Genomic DNA, 27,591 nt, shown 5'->3' with positions numbered 1-27,591 from the left:
AGGCAACAGTAGCAGGTAAAGCCCTCATTGGTTCTGCTTCCTCCATTGCTAATCCTAACTAAAAATCAGTGTGACTACCCAAGAGACTGCTGAACCCTTCTGCATGCATGCATGTGCATGCATACACACACACACACACACACACACTCAATCACACACACACACACAAACTGTAAAACTCTCTGGACACCCTCTGCCAATGCCAAAACGCTAATATGATTTGATTGGCAGGGGAAAGGAGCAGGTTCCTTCCAATTCTATGATTCCATGAGTTTGGCTTTCTACATTAATTTTTGCTCCTACTCAGAGCCAATTTGCATGGTGGAAAACTGGCTGTGACCATGCAACATTTTCAGGGGTTATGAAAAAATCTAGTTGTGCAATCTGCAAATCTATATCTGTAGGTAGACAGGCATTCATTCAGCTGAGCCCCGGCTGATTTCACCTCAAACAGTTTGCAGGTAGGCAGCGTGTGTGGCCCTGTGCAGCAGGCCTTTATTAGGGACCTAAATAATTGGAAATCACAGAAGCCCCAGGATGGTTCTGTGAAGAAGAACTGATAAGCAAAAGACTTGCAGCAAGTAGCAAATCATTTATCTGTATCATTTTGCCTTGTTAGTAGCCAGCCAAATGACGTCTCTGACTCTGTGTGTGGCAGCAACCTTTTATCAGATGCGCCAAACCATCAACAAAAACTCTGAAGTGATTCCAGTTCCCATTCCTAACCACCACTCAGAGCAGGAAACCGGAAGGGGTAAAATAATAATCAGACCTCCTTCTATTTGCTGCCCTCTCAATTCCAAGAAGATACCATAGATATCCCACTTGACTAAGTAAATGAAATATAATTAAGCTTTATAAACTGGAAGTAATTAATTCCAGCATGAGGTTGATGGAGAAGAACAAGACTTGAACAACAGGGATAACCTGATGGTCCTCAGTCTAAGACAGCTCTGAATAGGCACACTTTTTATTCCTTTATCTTGAGCTTCCTGAAAGCATTTACTACCCAGCCCCCTAGGAAAAAATATCTGCTTTATCCCAAATGATCAATGTTACATGATGCAACAGTGCCCTCAGAAACGATGCTTTTCTATGGCCAGGAAGAACCAGCTGCACAAGATCTACCAGTAGTATGTGTTACCAGTAGTATGTGTTAAAAGGATCTAGGGGTCTTAATTGACCATAAGCTTAGCATGAGTCAACAGTGTGATGCAGCAGTAAAAAAAAAAGCTAATATTATTCTAGGCTGCATCAACAGATGTATAGAGTCCCGATCAAGGGAAGTGATAGTACTAACTTCTCTGTTCTCTCTTGGTCAGAGCACACCTGGAATACTGTGTCCAGTTCTGGGCACCACAAATTAAGGATACTGAAAAAGCTGGAATGTGTGCAGAGAAGGGCAACCAAGATTATCAAGGGTCTGCATCAAGCCATATGAGGAATGGTTGAGGGAGTTGCGTGTGTTTAGCCTGGAAAAGAGGAGACATGGGCTGGGCGATATCAGCTTTTCAACACTGTGATGTATTACCAGCCAAACCTTGTGATATAGGGATACACTGTGGTGCTGGAAAGTAGAGGGAGGAACAAGCTGCATCAGTCCATGTCCCTAAATAAAGTTCACAAAGAGAAGAGAAAAACTACAGTGTTTTAATCACTTTCATGTTTGGCCAGCTCAAACCTCTGAACTTCCCCCTACTTCTTTCTCACTTGGAGTTGTTCTGAATTGCAATTTACATGTTGGCCCTGATCTTTTATTTGCTCGTCTTTTTTTTTAAGGTTGCGACCTGTGAAAAGCCCTCTGAGAACTGTGCTAGCTTAATCAGAACCCTTCCTTTCAAATTCCTCAGACTTTTTGCCTAAGAAACACACACGCACATTTTGCTTTGCATTTCTCTTCAGGCAACATTTTGGGTGGCAATTTAAGAACCGGATTATCAATCCCTATAAAAGAGCAATATCCATTACAAACTGTTTTAAAGCACGAAAGGCTATTTAAAGTGCTCCATCTCTGTATATTATATCAAAACAGGTGATTATAGGTGTGCCGCCATGTGACTAAACGATAAGTACAAGCAATTTATGTTTGTTTTCAAGAACCAAGTACAAGCACATTTTAATGTATTCTATGTTACCATGAAACAAAACACAAATTCCTTGCTGTAATGAAAATATTCATGCTCCAAGCTTGGCGATATACAACACCACATCCTAATTGCCGCTGAGCTTTAATTAACCCGAAGTGAGGAATCATGTTATCATTAAAATGTTGGTTAAGTTTGAGTTACTGCCTCTCTTTAATTTAAATCAGAAAATAGATAATTAAGTTTCCAGATAATCAAATACTTCAGGAGCGTGCCAATGTTTTGGGGGTGCTCCTAAAATTCATTAAAGGCCTCTTTCTTTATCGATTCTACCTCAGCACTTGGTACAAATGATAGCCGTAGACTGAACACAGGCATAGCGTAGGCATGTTTTCAAGAACCATATGGAAGCACAGCTGCCTTGACAATGAAAAATGCTTTGAGCTTTTGCTCCCAGTGGGTTTGCTTCACGTGAACCATGCCCACTGGGGCATGATTAGCTGCACTGCAAAATGTTGCAAGAATCGTTTCAGATTTTATGTTTAGCAGGTGACATTTTCTGTTCAGATTCATATGAAGCCACGGGGACTGCTCACCACGTTAATAAGCCAAGCGCCAAGCTTTGCAAACTACTGCAAACCCTGCTAATGGTGAGCACATAAACTCACAAATCAGTTTTATACACTGGCAGGGGTGATTAGAAAAAGGATGAGTAGAAAAGCATTTTATGTATTTCTATACCTCACATCTTCATGCCCCTTCATAACAATGGAAGAATCAGGCCTCTGAAATGATGCTACATGGAAATGAAGTTAACATGCAACTTAAAGAGTCCAGAAGTAACCCCCCCCCCAAAAAGAGTAAAATTATAATCCTCATATTATTGCTGAGATTCACTTGATTATGTGATGAGAATTTAAATATATGGTATAATTTAAGGTTACCAGACATCCCCGTTTCCCGGGGACAGTTCCCGGATTTACAAATCAGTCCTCATACAAAATCCATTGAAGCTGAAAAGTGTCCCCGGATTCACTGAAAAAATGTGGTAACCTTATTATGTATGAATTAGATTTCTATGTGATAATCTGTATCTCATAGTGAAATAGTTAGTAATACAGGAATTAAACACCTCTTTTTAAAAAAAATAATAATATGGCCAAATCATCAGAAATGTAAATGTATTTGAAACATCTTACTAATTTTGAAAAAACAAAAACACAGTTTTATGTGGAAATAAAAATGTTTTATCCAAAGTTTGTCACAGTCTGTGTAGGTTGAAGGCTAAATGGAATGAAGACTTGCAGTGTGAAATAGATGGTGCTTTATTTTCATTGCAAGTAAGAACATGATTTGAGCTACATATTCAAACTGTTAGCACTAGCATAGCTAAAATCAGCATGCTACGATCAAACTGCTCAAGCCTAGAAACTATGTGTGGCCCTGCTGTTACTATAGCCAGACGGAGGCAACCCTGACTGCTTATGATCAATAAAGAGCACACAGGAGGAGAATGGAAAACAGTTATGTAACTTACCTAAGGGTTATGCAGCCAGCCACTATTGTGAACATGAGCCATTACTGATAACATGTTCAATTCACTGTTTCCTTGGGTTCTAGCCTCAATTTCTCTCCATGAAAATCTGATCCCTCAAAATACGCACCTCTACCTATTTACCCTACTATGACAACAGGTTCCTTCCTAGCAACCTATTTTAGGCAACACCTTTCAGTCTGGGTACTTCCTTCCTGCTCCCAACACACACATATGGCCTGATGCCCTCACATCTGCCTCTATGATAACCTGATTATGACACAGCTTTGACATTATGGCATTATGACATCACACACAATGTTTGCCCCCCTGGATCTGAATATCAGTTGGTCATTTGACCACCAGACCTACTGTCCCGTTGGGATCAAAGGGTAAGTTGGGTGTCTCCAAAAAAACAAACAAGTCATCATCTTTGACATCTCCAATGACGTTTCACCAATGTGGTGTTGGCTTTGTTTGGCTAAGCACTGTTATATTTCTTAATGGTTTAAACTTTACTACGTTTAAGGAAAAGAAAAGCAAAAAACTGATTTAACTGAATTTCATTAAAAACACAAAAATAGTTTTGACCAAAGCCTTCCAGTATACAGTGGTATCTCTGGTTAAGTACTTAATTCGTTCCGGAGGTCCATTCTTAACCTGAAACTGTTCTTAACCTGAAGCACCACTTTGGCTAATGGGGCCTCCTGCTGCTGCCGCGCCGCTGGAGCATTATTTCTGTTCTCATCCCGAAGCAAAGTTCTTAACCTGAAGCACTTTTTCTGGGTTGGCAGAGTCTGTAACCTGAAGCATATGTAACCTGAAGCGTATGCAACCTGAGGTACCACTGTATATCTTGATAGTATCTGTATGTATATTATTAATCAATAAAGTTTATATTCATTATGTTTATTGTACTAGCTAGAGGCCATTTCTTGTATCTTAATATGAATCAAGAGGTCATAGATTAGTTTAAGAACAGTCACAGAGGAAGTCTTTGGTTGAAATGTATTTGGCTCTTTTAATGAAGTTCAGTTCTAATCATGTTAAGCTGATTTACTGTATTGGACAATCCTGAAATTTTTCACTGCACATATTATATGATGGAGATGACAGATGCAGTTTGTCACTTTTATTGAAGGCATTGTGAATGATGTATAGTAATAAACTCTCTGGCATGCAAGACAACTATTGACATAATTGTTATAAACAATTCTCCCCCCCACCCCCTGCCATCATAACCCTTCGTTTTTACCATGTGTACAGCTCAGTCACCTGGTTGTAGCTACTCAACAGTTAAATTCCCCTACTTTTGATTAAACCAGGAGGCTTGTCTGCAAGTTCATGGAAGTCTGTAAGTGCCCAGCCACAATCAGAACAAACTCATGGAAGAGACATTTATACCTAGATAGCTGCATGTTTAAAATTAAACCCAAGGCTGATGTTCTGCTTGCAGAAGACCTTGTACAATATCTTATGCAAGCATGAGATCCACTATAGAATTTACCTGCTAGAGCATCCAAGTGTTTGCACAACAGCTTATGTGGCTGTTTTTATTCTGTAGATGATTATTTTGGTCGAGCTGTATTATAGGTACCAAAATATATGCAATGCAAAGCCTAGAAAATGTCAGTATCCTAAATATGTCTCCGTCAACATAGCTCTCTTCTTTGTGAAATGTACCTATATGAAAATTAAAATAAGCCTGAACTTGAGGTTGGCACTAATTATTCTTGTTTTGGTCAGTTTTTTATAATTGTTCATAATGGAAGCAATGTGTCATGTAATCCCATCCTGTATAACCAGTCCTCTGTGTACTTTGACTTAAAGTAAGTAGATATCAGCATTCTGGAAAAATAAAAGAATGATTCTGCGACCTGCGTGTATATTGCAAAATAATACCCCTCTGCCTAGATTTACTTAATTTATTCTGCTTCAGCTATTGATGGGAGGAGGTGCTAGGGAGTTATGAAGGAACCCAAGCCCCACCTGACCCATGAAAATCCTATGCAGCTCACAAGCCTCATACAAATGTGCATGGACACTTTCAAGCTCATTTTCACAGCGATAGGAGCTACATACCTGCCTTTTTAAAAAAGCAAAAATGGGGAGCAGAATTTCATACCAATTTCTGTGCTTTCATGGTATGTCTACAAAATGTGCAATGTCGTACTTCTTGGGAAATAGCTCTAAGAAATAGATCACAAGTAGTCGCTGTGGGTTAAACCACAGAGCCTAGGACTTGCCAATCAGAAGGTGGGCGGTTCGAATCCCTGTGACGGGGTGAGTTCCTGTTGCTCAGTCCCTGCTCCTGCCCACCTAGCAGTTCGAAAGCACGTCAAAGTGCAAGTAGATAAATAGGTACCGCTCTGGCAGGAAGGTAAACGGCATTTCTGTGCGCTGCTCTGGTTCACCAGTAGCGGCTTAGTCATGCTGGCCACATGACCTGGAAGTTGTACGCCGGCTCCCTTGGCCAGTAAAGTGAGATGAGCCCCGCAGCCCCAGAGTCGGTCATGACTGGACCTAATGGTCAGGGGTCCCTTTACCTTTACCGTTAGTCTGTTTCCAAAAAACCCACCCCCACTTCACATTAATTCTAAATGCATTTACAGTACATGGGGGAAAAACCTTAGTATTTGAAGATGTCCTGCAATGCTATTGCATTAACAATGAATCATGGTACAGCTGTACCTTGGAAGTCGAACGAAACCCGCTCCAGAAGTCCGTTTGATTTCCAAAATGTTCGGAAACCGAAGCGCGGCTTCTGATTGGCTGCAGGAAGCTCCTCCAGCCAATGGGAAGCCACAGAAGCCCTGTCGGACATCAGGCTTCCAAAAATAGTTCGCAAACAGGAACAGTCACTTCCAGGTTTGTGGCGTTCGGGAGCCAGAACCTTGCAAGAACTAAGCTGTTCAAAAACCAAGGTACAACTGTATTGGGGTTTGGAACAAGGAGCTTCTGGTGCCGTTTGAGAGGAAGAAGGCGGCTTACAAATAAATGGTTGCATAAATACTTACTCACAAACTGCAGGGAATGACAAACCGACAAAGGCACTAGAAAGATACTCTGTATACATTTCATTAGAAACTCCTTCCAAGTAGTATTTCTGCCACGTATCCTCCTCAATCTGGAAAGGAGAAGAGAGAAAAAAGGGGGTGGGGAGAGACGGTTTTAGAATTTGCAACCACATTCCACAAAAACAAATGGAGGTGATTAAAAACAAATCAATTCTGAGGTAATTAAACATGGTATCTCAGTTATTTGCTTTACCAATTAATTATGTCTGTTAAGTTTCCATTGAATGTTCTCTCTATAATTGTCAGCAAGGAGGAAAAATAATAATAATAATATAGGCAACTTTTGGAGAACAATGGCCTTAGATTAAAGTAAGCTAAGTCCTATGAATTGCAGGAGGAACTTGGAAAGTTTAGTGAGAAAAATATTCAGATGTGTCTTGTATACAAAGGCTACAATATTACACAGTGCTTTCTCCCAGTAAAATTAGATGCATTCCTGAACAAACAAACCTAGGATTGGGCTGCCAGCTATTGATACAGATATAAATATACACAAATTTCCATCTATTTCAGTTTTCTACTACAAGAAAATATTATCTGCCCCCTTTTGGATTACCCATGTATTTTTTATTATTTTTTAACAGCAAATTGATGTTGAGTCTTATGAAGGAATGACTAAGCCATGTAAGCAGTGTGTATTTCTGTTTTTTATAATAATAATAATAATTAAGAATATAATTTTATTATTCTAGCCAAAGGCCATGGCAAACCTGCAAAAACGGTACCAATAAATCGATACAAATTATATATACATAATATTACCCAACATCCATGATGTAAACAGAGGCTGCCAGAGACCCCAACAAACTCCAATCCAGCTTGGTTTCAGATTAAACATCTCAATCAGCACAACAATTTATAGCAGTTTTATCTATCTCCCTTTTCCTGATTTTTTTTAATCCAGTGCAAGGTGTATATTTTATAGACCCACCCTATTTTTTGTCATTGATTTTTTTTTTTGTAATTGTAGATTTTAAATATTATTTTAATGTTGCATTTTAAATGGCTGTAACCCACCCTGGGACCCTAGGGTGAACGGCAGACAATAAATTAAAAACAATCAACCAATAATAATCTATCTGTTATGTATGTGACATATAAATTCCTTATAATGAAATATGAATGCATGTATCCAGCAGTAGTCAAGCAAAGATATTAAAACACTGAACTGGAGCAACTCGCTGAAAGATACCCAGATTAATTCTGTAGCCATTCAGTAATCAATTGAAAACATCCTGAGGCAATGACTTATATCTGACTGTCGTGTTCAAGGGCAAACTGCTTCAGAAAAGCATCAGTGATAGCCGGTGTGTCTCCACAAAACACAAGACTCTTTCAACGATGGTTTCTTACTACAGATACAAATGCCTTTCAGGTCATAGAGCTAAACCACTTGTAAAGTGAGCACTGTTTGCTATGGGAAGCAGCTCAACGATTTCAATCTAATGCTTCAACGATCGGGCATGTCCAAATATAGGCGGGGAAATGCTCCATGTTCTAAAGAAAGCAGAGTGGTGGATATGCATGTGTGTAATTGGTTACAAAACGGGTCAGACAGATAGCAATCAAGGAATAGAAGTGCCATATTACCATGTAGAGCACAAATCAAAATAAGGTCCAGGCAAAATAGTAAAAAAAAAAAAAATCCAATAGTAAAATTAAAATAGTAAATTAAAATAGTAAAATTAAAAAACCCAAGCATTTTCCTCTGAACTGATAATGGATTAGCAGTAGAAAATCAGTAACATACATAAGCATCTGCAGAAATAAAACCCCACAATTTATTCTCTTGTATAGAGACAATTTGGTTTGACCTTTGTAGGTGGAAAAAAGGGCATCATTGGAGATAGATTGCAATCCTATGAATACTTACTTCGAAACAACCTGATTTAAATCAATGAACTGTAAGGCTGTAAGGCCTTACAGAACTAGTTTCATATTTCTCCTTGGATCATTCAGCCCCACTTAATTTTTAGTAATTCTAAAACAGTATTTATACAAAAGATGCACACAGTTTACTGATTTTCTGGTTAAAACCCTACTGCTAACTACACTACTCTTTATTTTAGTATTTAGCGGGGAGATGTCAAGATTATTGTTGTATTATGCAACCTGAATATCCCACTCTTCCTTCAGATATCTCAGAACAGCTAACGCCAGGAATAGCGAACATCATGCCCTCCACATGATGTTGGGCAACAATACCCATGAGCCACAAGCCAGGAAGGTCAGTAGTCAGGGATGATGGGAGTTGTAGTCCAACAACTTATGATGGGCACCATTCTGGCCACTGTGCTCCCTCCAATGCACTGATCAGGTCCTTCAGCTCTAGTCACTGATATGAGTTCATCAGAGTAACACTGGCCTTGCTTGCCACTATCTCACATTTTAATACCTTGAACTTACAGCTTGGCTTAGGCTGCAGCACAACATATCCCACTGCAGCTGGAGCAGAACACTAATCCTTTCCTAAAAGGCGAGTGTAGTCCTGGTGGTTTGGGGGTGGGATCAGGGGAGGGGTCATGCCACTGGCCAAAAATTGGGGTGTGCACACTTCCTAGACCAGCATTTGCCATTCTGGTGCCCCCCAGATGTTTTAGACTATAACTCTCAGCAGCCCAGCCAACATGGGATGACAATGAGTTATAGTCCAAAACATCTGGTGGGCATCAGATTGGCAAATGCTGTCCTAGAATGTTTCATCATTTCATATATGTTGCTAGGACAGTGTGGAAGGCAACTACAGTGAAGTGGGACCCACAGCCACATTCTTTTTGGAGGAGAGATGCTTGACCTGGGTGACCCCATTCTTAGAATACTGTCAGCATTTAAGCAGGGACACTCACAAAAGCAAGCACCCTTGTTTGAGTGCTTGAGAGCAAACAGGATGCAGGACTGCATGGGCCTTTGGTCTGATCCTGCAAGGCTCTTCTAATGTTCTTAAAGTGAGCACAGTGCTGCTCAAGCTGGTTGTGTGAACCATCAAAACCACCACTATGTTCCCTTTCTCCAAAACCTTTTGGGTCAGGAGAAAAATGGTGGTATCTGCTGGTGCTTCCAAGAGGCCCAGCAGAGTAGCTTTTCCTGCCAAGGACGGAACTGCAACAACTAGTTTAGCATTACAAAGATTTCTGAAGGATTGTTACTCACTTTCATCACCAAAACCACCATCAGAAACATAAAAACTGTCCCATACCGTCATATTTTTTTTAAAGCTGAATTTTACTCTGAAGTGCTTTTTCAACTTCGTCATTTCACAAGCTGAAGTCATACGTCTTCCAAAGTGCATGAAAACCTTTGAGGAATATATCAACTATCAAACCCTAAAACAGCTAGCACATCCACAGAAACAACAATGAAATGGCGATAAAGCCTGGTTCTGCGGCACATGATATCTGAAAGAAACAAGCACATCTATTTTCTTAGGCTCTTCAGTACTTAATAGAGAGAGATTTATACCCAGTGCCTGAATAGTTTATTCGGCAAAACAAACTTAAGGTTTTACAGCTGAAACCTGTGCTCTGAAATGAAATCCATTGTTGCTGGCTCAACTTTATTAGCCCGTGTTGTGCAGAGATTGAAGATCTCATGTACTGAAAATCAGCTGTCATGGAGCTAAAGGAATATAGACTTTGTGTCTTCAATGACAGAATTGTGTCTTTATAAAAGGAAAGGGAAGGTCTGTTTCTCACGGTACTCCAAGTGCTTTTTCACAAGGCATGTATGTTTTGTTTATAAACCTTTCCAGTTCGGTTAAACTTCGTGGTGATGTCTCATGAGACTTTTGGAGATCCAAGGACAACCACTGGAGCCTACATTCTGTCTTTTAACCAAATCAGTCGTAAATTCGCCAGGGCTAAAAGTCTGCAGGCTGAGAATTGGCGAATGAGTTCATATTAATATGTGAAACTCAGCCCTTAGTCTTTCTGCTGCTTCCTGTCTTTCTGTTGCCCGGTCAGGGTTGTCAGGTCACAGTGCAGCAGTGACATCATAAGCCACAACTAGCTCAGTTCTACTTCTATGTAATTATTGACGGAACAGCAGCTCAGGTAGAATCAGGCTAGACAATAAAGGCCTAGTTTCCAACCCTGTTACCACCACTAGAGGGGTAAGACAGGGTTGTCTATTGGCCCCAGCATTGTTTAATTTTTACATTAACTCACTGGTGACTCACATGGCCAATGATGCTTTCCACCCCCCCCCCAAATTAGCAGGCTGATCTCTGAATGTTCGTCTGTATGCGGATGACGCCGCACTTCTTGCCAGATCGCCTATTAGACTGAGGAGAATGTTGCAAGCTCTACATGAATACTGTGATCAGCATGAGCTCCAACCCAACTATGCTAAGACCAAGATCATGGTCTTCTCTGCCCGACCGAGACTCCATCGATGGTCAATGAACGGGATCCCCTTAGAGCAGGTTAACTGCTTTAAATATCTGGGACAAGTAATACGGTCAAATAGGTCTTTTCTGGCCCATAGAGACTATATAACAACTAACGCATCTAAAGCAGCCATCCAGATTAGATCCCTATATGCTAAGAATCAGGCTCAATCAGTGAAGATAGCTTTGAGACTCTTCCAAATGAAAGTCCTCCCCCTTCTTTTGGTGGGCATCTCTTTAGGCTCCCGTAGGGACTTTTTGAAATTGGATTCTATCCAAACGCGATTCCTTAGAGCCATCCTTAGGATTCCCCCCTTGGTAGCGGGTGCGGTTATGAGATTAGAGGTCGGCTGGCAAGCTCTACGGCATGTGGCCTTGAATACGAAGCTCTGGCTATGGCTCAAACTTTGTTTTAAACCAATGGGTATTGCCCCCTTGATATTGAGGGACGATTTCCTTTTTTTTTATAATATTTTTTATTAGTTTTACAAAAGTTTTTATAACAGACAAACACAAAAAAGAAAACAAACAAACAAACAAGTATAATTTCATAATGTCATTTCATAAACTTCTTTCCTCGGACTTCCCCATACCTCCCCTTTCTGCATCCTCATGTCCAAATTTTATAGCAACTTATAAATGTTTTTTCCAACTCTAATTCGTCATAGTCCTTTCTAATTCTAATCTTATATTACTGCAACCCTTTCTCTCTATAGAGTCTCGACATTCTAAACTTCATCAAGTTTATAGTAGTCCTTAAGATAAATCTTGAATTTCTTCCAATCTTCTTCCGCAGTCTCCTTTCCCTGGTCTCGAATTCTGCTCGTCATTTCCGCCAATGTCATATAGTCAATCACTTTCATCTGCCATTCTTCCACGGTGGGTAGATCTTGTGTCTTCCAATACTTTGCGATCAGTATTCTTGCTGCTGTTGTTGCATACATAAAGAAAGTTCTATCCTTTTTTTGCACCAATTGGCCGACAATGCCCAAGAGAAAGGCCTCTGGTTTCTTAAGAAAGGTATATTTAAATACCTTTTTCATTTCATTATATATCATCTCCCAGAAGACCTTAATCTTCGGGCATGTCCACCAAAGATGATAAAAAGTACCTTCAGTTTCCTTACATTTCCAGCATTTATTGTCAGGCAAATGGTAAATTTTTGCTAGCTTAACTGGGGTCATGTACCACCTGTATACCATTTTCATCACATTTTCCTTTAAGGCACTACATGCCGTAAATTTAATTCCGGTGTTCCACAACCTTTCCCAGTCAGCAGACATAATATTATGACCAATGTCCTGTGCCCACTTAATCATAGCTGATTTAACTATTTCATCTTGTGTGTTCCATTTCAACAGCAAGTTATACATTTTTGACAAATTCTTAGTATTGGGTTCTAGCAGTTCTGTCTCGAGTTTTGATTTTTCCACCTGGAAGCCAATTTTCCTGTCTGATATTGAGGGACGATTTCCAATCATCGTGGGAAAGGGAGGTCACTAACGAGATTCAATCCTGCGGATTGTCTCACCTTTACTTTGAGTCTATGACGTACAATCGAGCTAGAGCTGTGATCTCCCGGAGACTGAGTGACATTGCCAGACAAGAGGACATAGCCCAGGTAAAACCAGGGATGTTCCTAGGGGACCAGATTTATCGGACCATACCAGCCCCCTACCTTGCAGAAATTCACTATGTGGAATACCATAGACTTCTTACAGCGGCTAGATTAAATGTCCTTGACTCTGTGATATTGTGGGGAAGGTACAGGGGAGTACCATACGCCCAGAGAACCTGTCATTGTGCCATGGGTGTGGTTGAGTCCACCAAACACATCCTCTTGACTTGCCCTTCTTATGCAGAGCTTAGACAAAACTTTATAGACCCACTCCTATGTCAATCTAGCTTCCTATCTGGAGAAAACCAGGTTTTACACTTGCTGAATAACGTCACTAGAGCTATACCTTCCTTGGTGGCCAAATTTCTTTTTTTAGCTTTTAAGCGCCGCAAGACTATAATTGACTGTATTGATATGGGGCTATCTGTTTAGCCCATTTTAGTGTTGGCTAAGTTCTAAAATCTTCTTGGAGCTTTTAACTGTGTATTGACAAATGTACTTTTTTCTGACTGACGGTCGAATAAAAGGTTGTTGATGATGATGAGCAGCTCAGGTAGTTCTAGAACAGAGGTGGTGGACCTGCAGCTATCAAAAGCTGTGGGCTCCAACTCTCATCAGCCGCATGCAGCATGGTCAGGGATTTTTGTCTAGCATCACTGGAAAGGCCACAGGTTTCTCTTCCCTACCTCTAGGCCAAGCACCCCCTTAGCCCAGTCCTCAGCCCGTCAAACCCGCTCTGTATACAGCATGCCTCCTTCCTTCTTACAAACAGTGCATAGTCCCTCCCTGTCCTTATCTCCTCCTTTCTTCAAAGTGATAACTCCACCACACATATCCGTGGGCCTCTGTCAGGGTGAGCTCCCATTGCTCGGTCCCTGCTCCTGCCCACCTAGCAGTTCGAAAGCACTTCAAAGTGCAAGTAGATAAATAGGTACCGCTCTTGCAGGAAGGTAAACGGCGTTTCCGTGTGCTGCTCTTGTTCGCCAGAAGCATCTTAGTCATGCTGGCCACATGACCCGGAAGCTGTACGCCGGCTCCCTTGGCCAGTAAAGCGAGATGAGCACCGCAACCCCAGAGTCGGTCACGACTGGACCTAACAGTCAGGGGTCCCTTTACCTTTAACATACATCAAGCAGTTCAGATATTGTTCCCTTTTATTGACCAGCTGTCCTCTGAGGGAAAATATGAGCCACATCAGGTTCTGGTAGAGAAACAAAACTCTTCCCACCCACCCCTCCTCAATTCGATTCGGTTTGAACAGTGAATCGGTGTCGATTCAGTTTGAACAGTCAGAGAATAATTGTGGAATTGCTTTCTCATTACACACAACAAGCTGCAAGCAGCAGATCCAAAGGATACAATCGGGAATAAAGTATGACACTAAAAGTGTGTGTGTGCAGAAAAATGCACATAGGGGAAAAGAGGGCATGAGAATCTAGGACCTCAGAGAAACAGCATGAAGTGAAACCATGGGCAAGGCAAGAAAGTTCAGAGGGAAAAGATGAGTACAAAGTACAGAGCACGACTAGACACAGATCTGGCCTGTGCACATTATAAGGAGCTGATGTGTTTCATATCCTTGTCACTTGTGAAATTAAACACCTTGGCAGGTTTCTATCCTCAGGCCCTTCCCAATACAATAGGAAGTTCCAATAGTGAATTTCCTTTGGAGGACAGAGGAGATAAATGTTTGTTCAGACAGAGCAGGTATTTTTGAGGTGCAACTTGCAATCAAATTTAATTCATTTATATATACAGTGGTACCTTGGGTTACAGATGCTTCAGGTTACAGACTCCCCTAACCCATAAATAGTACCTCAGGTTAAGAACTTTGCTTCAGGATGAGAACAGAAATTGCGCGGAGGCAGTGCAGCGGTAGCGGGAGGCCCCATTAGCTAAAGTGCTACCTCGGGTTAAGAACAGCTTCAGGTTAAGAACGGACCTCCAGAACGAATTAAGTTCTTAACCTGAGGTAGAACTGTACACCACCCTTCATCAAAAGGTCTCAGGGCAGTTCAGAAGATAATGATTTTGTTAACTCCAACACCTTGGGAGTGCAGCTGTTCAATGTGGCCATGAGTTGCAGCACACATGGCCTTAACTGCCATTCATGTGGGCTCATTCATGTGCAGGAACTTGCCTGCAGCGCTTCCCCCAGAATTTGCATGGCTCTCTCCCTGAGTTCATCTACCTCCTCACTGAGATGGTCACTGCTGCCCATTCACTTACCCTGGCTATCAAGGACTATTCTCCTGTCACCGATTTCTCGCTCAAAAGGGCAAATGCGAATGGTGGACCAGTAGCAGAAGAGCCAGGAAGGTCCAGGGGCTGGCAATGGGCCCCCTGTCAGTGCACAGGCACTGGTAGATGATGCCTGATTGTTGATGACCCAACAATGGGCATTCTGACCTGCACAGCTGATATGACATGTGAAGCCAGCTAAGCAATGTGGAGGTTCCAGAACCTCACAGTTGGCACCGAACAGGCTACCCCCCACCACACATTCTTTCCCGCACTTGTTCTGTATCCAAGCACCTTTTTTGAGGGGGGCCCTATGGAGCTTTCCCCACAAAAACCTGCTATTTAAAGCTCAATCAGCACAAACGTCAACCCGTGGAACTCCCGAACTGACATTTGCTCCAATTTGGCTTTAAAGAGTGGATTTTCGTGGGGAAAGCTCAGAGCAAGGCAGCAAACAAACAAAGCAAAACAAAAGAAAAAGACACAGAGCGTTAACGTGCAAACCTCTGCCTGAAAGGGGCAGAACGTAAGTGTAGATAAGCATTTAATTTGCTATACTATTTCTGCATACAGCAACAATTCTGTCTATTCCTGAGTATATGTACATATTTATGTACTCATCAGTATTTTATTATTTTACCAGTAATATAACTCTGATATGGGTACATCCTATAAATTACTTCTGCTTTAATTATTTCTTCTTTTGCTATTAAAATCCACATTACTAACTCTGTGTGTGTGTGTGTGTGTGTGTGTACACATACATACACTAAGTATTTTCAGAAATTGCTCAGATCATGCACAATTGAATGTTATGTACTTTGGTTGTCTTGGCTTTGTTTTCCTTTGGCCAGGTTAGATGCAAAATAAGAGTTTCCATATGAAGAATGCCGCTTTTTTAAAAAAAAAAAGCAAAAGAAAAATATTCAGATGCAAAATAGCATTTTTGGTTTTCTAAGTTTGTTTTACTGTGGAGAGTTTAGACAAATAATTTGGCTGCAAAGTTAAGCCATAATCAGTTAAGTATGTGCAATGTCACCACTGATCATGCACCGTTGTCAGTGATGGATCAAACATTTATGATGTATTATCCTGCTTTGCAATCAGGCTTGCGAGGGGGGGGGTAGAAACTCTCCACTTCAATCTATTTTTCCAAAAATGACAGGACTTCTGCTCAGATTTTGCTGGCAAGCTTCTAACATTGTATATTTCCACTAAAGTTATTTACCTGAAGCATTTTCTATATGGCCTGGGAGCAAACTGAGACTACCTCGCCATTCCCCTATCTCCACAGAGCTGGAGCAGGGTGGAGGCTACGCACTCCGCCAGCAAAATCAAGAGGTAACGCATGCAAGCTTCAATGCTAAAAAAATTTGCTTCTTGTTTTTGTGGTCCTGTTCGTGATTGTAATCACATTCTTGACTGCTGCCGGGCGCCTTTAAAAACAAAACAAAACCCAAAAACCCACAGGCTTTTTTTAAAAAAAAACAAAAACAAAAACCTGATAAGAATCCAGAGTAAGGCCAGGAGGTTTGAAACAAATGCAGAACAGGACAGGGAATTGGCACTGAGCAGAACCCAGGAGCACAACCACCACCAACAGTAACTGTGCTGCATGTTTTATCACTTTGTTGCATCATCATCATCATCATCATCATCATAAATTATTTGTACCCTGCCCATCTGGCTGGGTTTCCCCAGCCACTCTGGGCGGCTTCCAACAAAGACCAAAAATACACTAAAATGTCACGCATTAAAAACTTCCCTGAACAGGGCTGCCTTCAGATATCTTCTGAATGTCAGGTAGTTGTTTATCGCTTTGACATCTGCTGGAAGGGCGTTCCACAGGGCGGGCGCCACTACCGAGAAGGCCCTCTGCCTGGTTCCCTGTAGCTTTGCTTCTCGCAATGAGGGAACCGCCAGAAGGCCCTCGGCGCTGGACCTCAGCGTCCGGGCTGAATGATGGGGGTGGAGACGCTCCTTCAGATATACTGAACCGAGGCCGTTTAGGGCTTTAAAGGTCAGCACCAACACTTTGAATTGTGCTCGGAAACGTACTGGGAGCCAATGTAGGTCTTTCAAGACCGGTGTTATGTGGTCTCGGCGGCCGCTCCCAGTCACCAGTCTAGCTGCCGCATTCTGGATTAGTTGTAGTTTCCGGGTCACCTTCAAAGGTAGCCCCACGTAGAGTGTGTGCAGCCTGAGAACAAAGCGCTGGACTTTGTGGAAGAGGGGCTGGGTCAGGATGAGATTGAGGTCCAACAAAATATATGTGCACAAATAAATCTGATAAACTTTGGAATTGTGGTGGCATGTAGATAGATGCACCTCTTTTGTTAGCTTCCCCTTTGGAATACGTGATACCCATACGCTCGTGAGCATATTTTCTACTTTCTTTGTGACTTTTTCTCTCTGCCCCCTGAACTGAAAAGGGCAGAAGTGAGGTGCAGAGGATGCATTTCATGAAAAAAATTATCTCCCATGAAAAAATATCCAGTTATTTTCAGTGATTTGAGAAGGAGAGGTGCAAAGTGAGGTGGGGTGGGGATTTCAAAGGGCACATATGCACTTCAGGGTTCTCCCAGTATTACTCTCCTGCTTCCTTCCCCCAGTATCTGATTATTTTGGTACTTCAGAATGATGCTGAACTTCTTCGCCAACAGAATTATCTTCGGTTTCAGATTGGTCCAAAATGGCTTCCTTCTGTTTACTATCTCCAACTCTGTTTAATACCAGAATTGTAAGTCACTTTCCTCCAACAATAATTTCGCCCTTCTACTTTCATTTTAACAAAAGAGGAGAAAAATATGAATTCCCTGGTGAGAATCTTCTGGGAATGACTCCCGTTTCTTAACTTACGGAATTTAAAGCAATCCTAGCATAAAACAAACAAATATTCTATATAATAGCATTCCTGTTTGCAAAACAGGATATACTGTGTGTGTGTGTGTGTGTGTGTGTGTGTGTGTGTTTATGTGTGTGTGTCTTGGGGACATATATTTATGGCATTCCTAAACATCACATCAGGGCCATCCATAGGTGGCCCTTTGGAGGTACCTGCTGCAGCCCAAATATCCCCACTTCCTCCCTCACCTCTGCTTTGAGAAATCTGTAGTGTTAGAGAAAGAACAGGAAGATTAAAAAGAGATACTTCTGTTTCCTTCTCTGCCAATTATGTATATAACCGCTATTTAGGGTGGGAGACTGAGGAAGAGGAAGGTCTGCCAGGTGGGAGATTTCAGCTCTCTGTGTGTGGAGATTAAGATAAAATGGTGACTGAGCACTACATAGATATATTTATAATTTTGTGTTTTATGAGGATCATATGAGGATTATTATTAATGTATTTTGCTCCCCCCTTTAGTTTAAGTTTAGTTTTCTTTAGTTTTCCTGTTATATTGGTTTTTAAAAATAGATATATATTATTCTCTTTAGTTTGAATTTTATGGTATATTAGGTTGAAAAGCTTTAATAAAATTGATTGTCTAGGGCTGTGGAAGCCTCCATGTATGTGTGACAGAGAATGAGTGAACAGATGAATGAGAGAGGGAAGGAGGGAAAGAAAGAGAGGAGGGAGGAGAATGGATTAATAAAGAGGAAAGTGGGGGAAGAGAAAAATGGGTTTTCCTGTTCACTTTGGCCTTGGCCACCACAGGTGTGAAGCCCTCAGCCACTTCCCTCCATTGGAATGTGGCCCTCAGCCCCTACAAGGTTGTCTACCTCTGCTATGCTCTAGGCAGCTTCTCCATGTTTGCTGAGCATTCCATCCCCTTTCTTTCATGACTGCCGTCCTGCTTCCTTGCATTCCGTTTGTCCAAATGAATCAGCCCAAGTTCCCAATCCGGGGAGAGCAGCCAAAGACCAAATGGGAGCAAATTAACACTGAGGGAACTAGTGGGGTTTTAGCCGAGAAGTCCCTACTGTAGTCGCCTCCAAATGCTTGAGAATCATTGGGCTTTATAATTTATTACTATTTTCACGTAACCCTCGAGGGCCTCGTTGACTGAAGAGGATAAATGAATTATTATTGTTGGAGACTTGGGCTTTTGTACAGACACATGTTCTGTATTTTATACTTGAGGTAAGGGATCCATTGGCCACTTGATGGGTTGGAAATGGGGTGTGTGGAGAAGCCAAGAAAGGAAAACTTTTGTGTCTTTTTTTCCCTCTCGGCACTTTGTTGCCATATGGATTGGATAGAGATCACTTTTTATATATGCGTATATATATATATATATATATATATATATATATATATATATATATTTAAAAAACAAACCTGTGGGGGCTTTCTACATTGATAAACATGTGGTTTATCTGAAAGAAATAAAGTATTAAAAATGCACTTTGAACAATCTTTAATGCCCATGGATGTGCCAAACAAAAACAAAAGCATAATTTTGAAGGAACCTGGCCCACTGCCCAATTTGTAATAGGCTATGGGTTTTATTTTCCTTTGGAATATGTTGTTTAATGTTTTAACCATCAGAACTGATGTATTTCTCTCTGTTTTGAGTTTAGGCCATGCACTCTACTCAGCCCCATGACAAATTGAATCCCATGCTAATGTCCTGTAATAAGATGAGACATTACCTTTATAAATGACCTCATGGAGAAGAGGTTTGCCAGCATTGTCGATAGGCCTGGTGCCAGGCAGCTCTGGGCGATGAAGCCCAGCTTGAGTTCTGCAAGGCATATTGCATCATCCCCTTCTTTCCAATTCCAGCTTGGGATATTTAGCAGATGGGCCTGCAAAGGAAAAACACAGGTTAAAGAAAAAGGAAAAAAACACCCTAACCAAACATTTGCATCTGCATTTTGCTAACAAAGGATGGGGAGAGGAGGGGGGAACAGGCAACTGCTCTAGGGTTGCTAGTTGTTCGGTTAAAAAAATCACTTCTACCCTACTCATAAATGAGTGTACCAGAGCATGTGCAGAGTGCCTTTTCTTATTTGAAAATAGTTGCCCTAAGGGCAGAATGGCCCCGAATGCAGAGTCCTGCTCAAACAGTGTCATATTTTGTGCACAAGAAATGAATTTTATTGATGGTACAGTGGTACCTCGGGTTACATACGCTTCAGGTGACAGACGCTTCCGGTTACAGACTCCGCTAACCCAGAAATAGTACCTCAGGTTAAGAACTTTGCTTCAGGATGAGAACAGATATCGCGCAGCAGTGGCGCGGCGGCAGCGGGAGGCCCCATTAGCTAAAGTGGTCTTCAGGTTAAGAACAGTTTCAGGTTAAGAACGGACCTCCGGAACGAATTAAGTACTTAACCCGAGGTACCACTGTACAGAAAAAGAACACTGAACACCCAGGGTATTGCTGGTTGATGTCCTTTTAACAGGCAACTGGCCAGGAGGATGATATTCTGGCTGGCTAGTACAACTAGCTGTCCCACAGAGAAATGTTGGAAAACAGAAATGTACCGCTCCAGCCCCTTCACGTCTCATCCTCTGTGTTGTCATAGTTGGATAAATCAAGGTTTACCACATTAAAAAGTACTTACAATTTTGCCACATATTTAACCACACGTTCACAACTGATGAGTGGAAACACTCAGCACAGCGCTTAGCAGTAAAAAAAGTTCAACCAATAGCTTGGTTACCTCTTTTGTCTTGGTTTTTTTACTACACACACACACACTCTGCCCATCTGGCTGGGTTTCCCCAGCCACTCTGTGCAGCTCCCAACAGAATATTAAAAACATGATAAAACATCAAACATTATAAACTTCCCTAAGCAGGGTTGCCTTCAGATATCTTCTAAATCTTCCTTGACATCTGATGGTAGGGTGCCACAACCGAGAAGGCCCTCAAGCTTTAACTGGTTAGACTGTTGCAGAGAACCCATACTAATGACCAAGTAACCTCGGGATGAAATCCTGGAGTAAACTTGGTCATTCAGAGAATTCTGCCAAGTGGTGAGGATGATTTTACCACTTATTAAGTGTAGATGGTGGTAATATGTGCAATAAAATGGCTGTAACCACCCTTAAAGGCTGTATCTTAATCAGAATGTAACTGTGTTACAGATTAGCTTTATTCATAATTTCCTGCACATTACTGAAATTTACAAGAGAGGCTTATGAGTGAGGTGTTAACAAGAGAAAGTTTGGAGATGAGCATCCCACAGACTTTCTATTACCTTGTTGTGATACTGCAGCATCTGGGTGATTATTCTTATTTTTGGATGATAATTCTTGATGGAAATTACTCTGAAAAGAAAATACACCAACATTTGTTATTTTCACTCAACAGCAATTCCACAAATATGACTCCATGGCCAAATGGGATGTCATATTTTTCAGTTCAATAATTCCTTCATGTACTTCAGTGGCTACTTAAAATACAGCTTTCCATAATGCCTAAACCAGGAAACTATGGCTTAAGGGCTCCCTCCAAACCATGGTATGAAACCAGGGTTTGATCAAAAGGGGCAAATGTTGCACAGCCTACTGTGAACTGTTAACACAGGACTTTATGCCCACCATTTCCACGCATAAAACTCTATAGGACTGTGTAGTTCAGATTCAAACTTGCTAACTTGCTGGGCTCCAGGTCAAACACTGCGCCTCTGAATTGTAACAACTTATTGCTCTGTTGGGTCGTGTCTAGATTGTTAGCAAAAATAAATAAATCAATATGTTTGGGCCCCATTCCCTTGTTGACTAGCCTGGGTCACTCATACGACACGGTGTTTCTCTATACACACCATCCATAATACATTTTGTACATTACAATTTATATTCCATGATTAAAGTGAAGCCAGAACCTCTGGTTCTGGCTAAAAATCCATACATATTCTATCCACTTTATTAAAAAGCAGGAAGACACAACACAATACTACATTTATTGGAAAACAAATAGTAGCTCCTGTCAAACAAAGGGTGGGGGGAGGAGACTTGTGACCTGTCCTTGAATTGACCATTTTGTGACAGTACAGATAATGGCTAAGGTACAATGTCTCAGATGTAGGGCAGAACAGGAACGAATGATTTCACAATGTGGTTCAGCTCCCAAGGGGTGCAGTGAATATGAATGCTCTTGCCTTGCTTCTTTTCCCCGCCCACAAAATAGATCTCCAAAGCCTTCACCAAACAGACAAATGTTATGGTAACAATACCGCAAGCGAAGATTTCCAGTCAGCTACTGGGAGTGGAGGGGAATGTATTGCTCCTATATTCCACAGCCAAGCATGGACTTGACAAAATTGGTTGCATAGCTTGCTCTGACAAGCAAGAAGCAATTTGCAAAGATATTTATCCCACTCTTAATTCTCCTTCTTAAACTCTTTTTTAGCTGAAGCATTTAATTAAGCATTCAATTTTATTGAATCAAACTCGTTTGTTCTGCAAATACGCAGGAGGATTCTGTTCACCCAATAACTTTTTTTTTTTAATTAAACACATGGAATCTATTTAAAAGCTCACTAATCTGCATCTGGATTTCTCTTTAATCTATGTATATAATTTAAAATCAAAGCAAGAGTTCTCCCACCAGATTAAAATGTGCCTTTGGAAAATTAAAGAAGCCAGGGTTGTTGGTTTTGGGGGGGGGGGGCACAGAAAGGGATATTCCACAACTTTGTTGCTATATGTAGTAACAGAGGTTCTTGTCAGATCCTAGTCTTGCAAGTCAGATTTGAAAGGGGAGAGGGGCTAGCCACCTGTCAATTATGTCAGATGATTGGACACTTTGAAATCCCAAAGTTGGGACTTCAAAGCACCACACAAGGCTTGCAGAGAGCCCTGCATGGTACTTTAAAGCAAATATGGATTTGGCCTAAGAGCCAAAGCCTGCTTTCTGTAGATAAACTCGATCCAGTAGGCTTCAACTGGTGTGCGGTACAGTCAAAGCTTGCTTTCTGCTGGGAAGTGTGAGCCAGCAGTAAAACCAAAGCCAACTTTCAGTGAGTGCCCTGCTGGTTCCCCAACCCTGCCATAGGTATTTGGTCACCTATTTCCTAGTTGGTGCTGTTAATCAAGTTATTTGCAAAACTGCCCAAATAGGAACAGGGAAGCACCTGTGGTACTTCTGTAGCTGGTCTGGGGTTTACCTCCCCACACTGCCTTGTGGGAGAAGAGAAGGCATGAGCTATCAATCACACCATGCCAGAACTACATATGGCTATACACAAATCCAGACTGTGATCTCCGACCCACAGTCTCTGGAGGTCGAGTGCTTGAGTAGGGGTTGGAGCCTGAAACGCAATAAGCACAATGTATATATTTTGTTGATGAGGCAAGGGTAGAAGGCCAGACACATAGGACTTATACAAGACCTGGTGAATTCAGAGGCTCCTACCAACCTCAGGGTTTGAAGTTCCATACTCTTAGTCCCCTATTCCTGAAGAGGGCTCTGACTCCTGAGAAAGCACAGTGCCATGTAGCTTATTAGGCTATATCCTAGCTCACAACCTTGAGATTCTGGGTTCAATTCCCAGAGCTGTTGTTGCCATTATGGGTGACACACCGCTGCTATTCAACCTCAGTTGGTTTCAACACTGGGGCTCTTACAAGAGTCCTATGCAAGCCCCATCAGAACAGCAGCTGCTCTTACTTATTGTACTGCTGCCTTAAGAACTTCCTCTCAAAATGGCACTCAGGAAAAAATAAAATAAAGAAGAATGGGCACCACCCCATGCAGCGCTCCTTGAATTTAAACTGCTTCTCATAGCTCTGCCTTCATTTTGCAGCATGTGTGTGTGTGACAGCCCAATAAAATTGGTTCTGAACATGGGCCAATTCACTGCATTAGTTCATTTTTAATGGCACTCTGACATTTTAGTGTTGTTGTGGGGTTTTTTTTTTTTAAAAAAGGGGCAGATTGGTTCCATTAAATAAGATCTGTATGAGCACAATGCAAATAATAAGGAAAGCTGTCTTATTATAACCCTGCATTTGTGATTGCTTTGCTACCTTTCTGCCATTGAGATGAACCATAACATTTTTTTTCTTTAAAATTCAGTACCACCTAGATTGGGAGCTGTATTTTTCAGTTGTGAATAAAGCTTAAATCCAACAGGTTAGAAGCAAGGAGGAACTAACTTCCTATGGGAAGGAGACTGGTGTTACATGTCCCCAACCAGTCAGATTGTTACATAGCTAGCTGGATTCTGAATTTTAAAAAAACCCCTTCTTACAAGACTCATATGACAGGGAGATTTGCTTACCACACAAATGATGCATCTCCCAAGAGTCTATGTGGAATTTTTATGATATGCTGAAGGAATCACTTAGTGGGAGCATTATAGATTCTAGAAATGTGTGATAGCAATAATGAAGGCAACTAACTGCAACCATATTAGCTAAGATACTTGTGAGGGAAGGGTAGATTTTAACAGTGTGATCCTATGGCAAGGTGCTAGATTTGGGAGCATGCAGCCTCAGTGAATGAAATGTTGAGAGGGAAAGGGAGAGGAATGTCTCAGCATTTCCTGCCTAGGGTGTTGGACTTGGAATCTGAGCAGTTCCTGTTCTGCCCAGTTCCCATTTTTCTATATAAAAACTCAATTGTTTAGTGTGGCAGCACTGACACTTTTTCCCTGCCTTTTGCTATCAGGCTGGCGCCTTCGATGAATTTTGTTCAGCATCTGCGGAAGACATTCTTATTTAGACAAGCCTACCAAGATGTTTAGAAAGCTTTATGATTTTTAATTTGTTTTAGCATACTCTGTTGTAGGTTTTGTTTTGTTTTTTTAATTATGGTACCGATTTTTTTTTTTTTAGTGATAAGGTTATCTATTTTTTGTAAACTGCTTTGTGGCTTTTTCCTCCAATCAAGCGGTACATAAATTTTATGAAACAAACAAACAAACAAATTCCTGAAAAGGAGAGAGAGGAAGAGGATGCTATGAGAAACACCATCATTATCCTCACTTTTAACCCAACGTATCCCGAGAGCTCAGAAACAGGTTGAAAATATAAAAGGAAACAGTATGAGATCTGCGTTCATGGCCCAGTGTTTCTTCTCTGAGATTTTGCTGCCTGAGGCGGGCAAGAAGCTTCATTCAACATGCAGAAGCTGACTGGACTAACAGTCGAATCTTACCTCTAAGCCCTCCACCAGGCATGAGGCGGTCGGCTAATTTAGGTGGGAGGGGTGCAGGACATGCCACGTAGCAAACATAGCTCTGTCCTTCAAGGGAGAGGAATGGTCAAAGGGGCATGGAAGGGAACAGCAGGAGGGACTCCGACTCCTCCTCCTCAGCATTTGCTGTCTGAGGCAGTTGCCTCGCTTGCCCAATAATAGGCCATAGGCCTGGTTCCGTTCTTTCTATGTTTCTTTGTTTCATGGAGTAAAACTGAATCAAAATGTCCTCTTCTAAATTACCTCATAATATTGGAGGCATCTTCAGCATCTGGGTCAGCGCAGTATTTGTTGGCAAGGATTAGGCACGCGTCTGCTGACTCTATCTGGACACCAAAGAAGAAAACAAACATAAAGAGCAACCTGATGTTTACAATAATTTTCTCCAACCCTTATCGGCTTTCATGGCATCTCCTCATTCCAGCACTAGACTGTGGAATCGTGTGTGTGTGTGTGTGTGTGTGTGTGTGTGGGGTGTACCATGCCATGAGCTACATGAGTCACATAAGAAGAGCTTTCTGGATCAGTCCAAAGGCTGATCTAGTCCAGCATCCTGTTCTCACAGTGGCCAACCAAGGAGGGTATCTCTAGTCCTCCACTATCCATTCTTAACACCATATTGTCTCACGCAGAGGAGACTAGGCCTCAAAAGCCTGGCCTTTCCACAATAACAGCATTCCAGAAAGTGGAAGACTCCTGAGGATTAGAAACTGCTTGCTTAGTGAGGTGGAGCCACAACACCAATTTAACTGTAGGAGTGTCACTGCCGTTAACCAAGAGATGGTGGGGAGGTCTGTGTGGACACATTGGGCACAAATGCCAATGCAACTCCCACTCTTGGTGCACGACAGCAACACCACTGCCAGGAAGCTAGTGTTGTGGTCCTGCCCCACCACGCAAGTCACTTCTGCCAATGATGTAAACTCCATAAACACAGGTGGGAGGAAGCAGGGAGGGGTAACACTTATCCATGGCTGTGGGGAGAGGTAGAAGAACCCTCTTTGAGGTTTTCACAAATTGGAAGAAGAGTTGTGAAAAGTCCAGGGATAGAGGGACTTTCAAACTATTGCAGGCCAGGATGATCTACGGTTGAAAGTGTGAAAATGCAGTTGCCTCAACAGAAAACCCCCAAGGAGTGAAAGCAACTGAAAAGAACGGGTAACATAACATCAAACCCTGAGCCTTTTAATAGATGAGGTACGGGATCCTCCTTCACAAATTATCTGCATTAAGAGAATCCACACACAGAAAGAAGCAGCAGGGTCGTGTTGTTGGTCTCACCTCCGACATCCATATATTAGACGTGGATGTGACAGCTGAGGAAATCTATACATTCAGACCTCTATGCATGAAGGTTTCCATGGGAGCTGGAACTCTATGCAATCAGAGTTTTAGCTTCCATAGCTTCCTCTCACATTGACATCCTGGCTCAGACACTGCCTCAACTGTGGGCATCTGCAGGCATATTTTGATGTTATTCCATGGGGGGGCGGGGAGTCACCACCCATTCTGAAAATAACAAATGCTTTCACACCTTTTATACCCGATCTGCTAGTTTACAAGCACATCAAGTCCCCCGCCTCTTTTCCTGCTGATAATTAATTGAAAGGTTCCTTTCGATCCCCTCTGAATTTGGAATAACCAACAGATTGTTTCGAGGTTGTATCTGTACTACAACCCAGTATCACTTTTACTCCCATTGCTATTCCCAAAGGATCATGGGAACTGTAGTTTAGTTTGGTAAAGATGCTAAGATTTTCTTGCCTTCCTCACAAAACTAGACATCCCATATTTCCACCTGGAAAGAAAATAACTGTAACTATACAGCAGGACCCTTAGTTAAATGCAGACACCAAACAGCAGGGTAGAAAAAAAGGAAGGAAACAAATACCTTTACTCTAGCCAGGTCATGCGGATTGAGAACTGAACCCTGAAAAAATTCCACCTGAGTGAAGTGTCGTTTAAAAAGAGCTTCCAACTCAAGGTTAGGGGAGATACTAAATTGAAAAAGAAAGGACAAAACAAAACAAGCAGAATAAAGTCAGTTTGTGAGCATTACTCCTGTTTTTTTTCTTAATTTTACAAAATTATTTAATAGGTATGGAGTCAATTCTGTAGGAACCATGAGTGGTTTATGTTCTAATTTTCTCTTCCTTTCTATCTCTACTAAGGTTGTCAACAATCCATAATTTTACTGGTCCAATCTGGCAAGTCATCAGAACAGAAACATTAAAAAAGAAAGAAGAATAGGAGAAGAAGAATATATGCATTGTTGTCATTGTAATTTCCCTACATTCTATAAAAAGCTTTTTTTTTTTTAAGATGGTTTCGTCAGAGGACAAGAGACCGTCCATACTATTTATTTCATCAGGAGGCCAATTCCAATCATTTGGAGAGTTACTGTGGATGCCCTCACTTTGCATTTAGATCCCCTTTTTTAAAGCACGAGACAGGAGACAATCTACCTATGCTGAAACACACAGTTTTAGGTGTCAGCACTGTCTTATGCAAAAGTTGGAAACTCTAATGCCTCACCATTTCCACTTTGCCATCCTTGGTG

At 41.6% G+C, this 27,591-nt stretch overlaps 1 protein-coding gene and 1 long non-coding RNA gene across 17 annotated transcripts in view; one reads left to right on the top strand and one right to left on the bottom strand.

Moving 5' to 3' along the window:
• Positions 1 to 27,591, bottom strand: part of KCNMA1 (potassium calcium-activated channel subfamily M alpha 1) — a 562,063-nt gene that overhangs the window by 160,952 nt on the left and 373,520 nt on the right. For all 15 annotated transcript variants that reach the window (XM_082225122.1, XM_082225124.1, XM_082225123.1 and 12 more), the window contains exons 11-15: positions 26,923 to 27,028; positions 25,275 to 25,357; positions 21,088 to 21,157; positions 19,532 to 19,687; positions 6,636 to 6,745 (exon numbers count right to left, since the gene is read on the bottom strand). In XM_082225122.1, the coding sequence (XP_082081248.1) occupies positions 6,636 to 6,745; positions 19,532 to 19,687; positions 21,088 to 21,157; positions 25,275 to 25,357; positions 26,923 to 27,028 (525 nt within the window). The remainder of the gene's footprint in view (positions 1 to 6,635; positions 6,746 to 19,531; positions 19,688 to 21,087; positions 21,158 to 25,274; positions 25,358 to 26,922; positions 27,029 to 27,591) is intronic.
• On the top strand, positions 3,774 to 27,346 carry LOC309533640. 2 transcript variants are annotated; one of them, XR_014220369.1, is made up of 3 exons: positions 3,774 to 4,010; positions 8,832 to 8,922; positions 27,203 to 27,346. It is a non-coding gene; the product is annotated as an uncharacterized lncRNA (long non-coding RNA). The 2 variants fall into 2 exon arrangements; XR_014220370.1 differs by lacking the exon at positions 3,774 to 4,010 and adding an exon at positions 5,190 to 5,447.

The sequence above is a fragment of the Podarcis vaucheri genome, assembly GCF_965113315.1.
Source record: "Podarcis vaucheri genome assembly, chromosome: 5".
In the NCBI taxonomy this organism is placed as follows: domain Eukaryota; kingdom Metazoa; phylum Chordata; class Lepidosauria; order Squamata; family Lacertidae; genus Podarcis; species Podarcis vaucheri.
The sequence above is the reverse complement of the archived record's forward strand: the minus strand, read 5'-3'. Positions and strand labels throughout refer to the sequence as shown.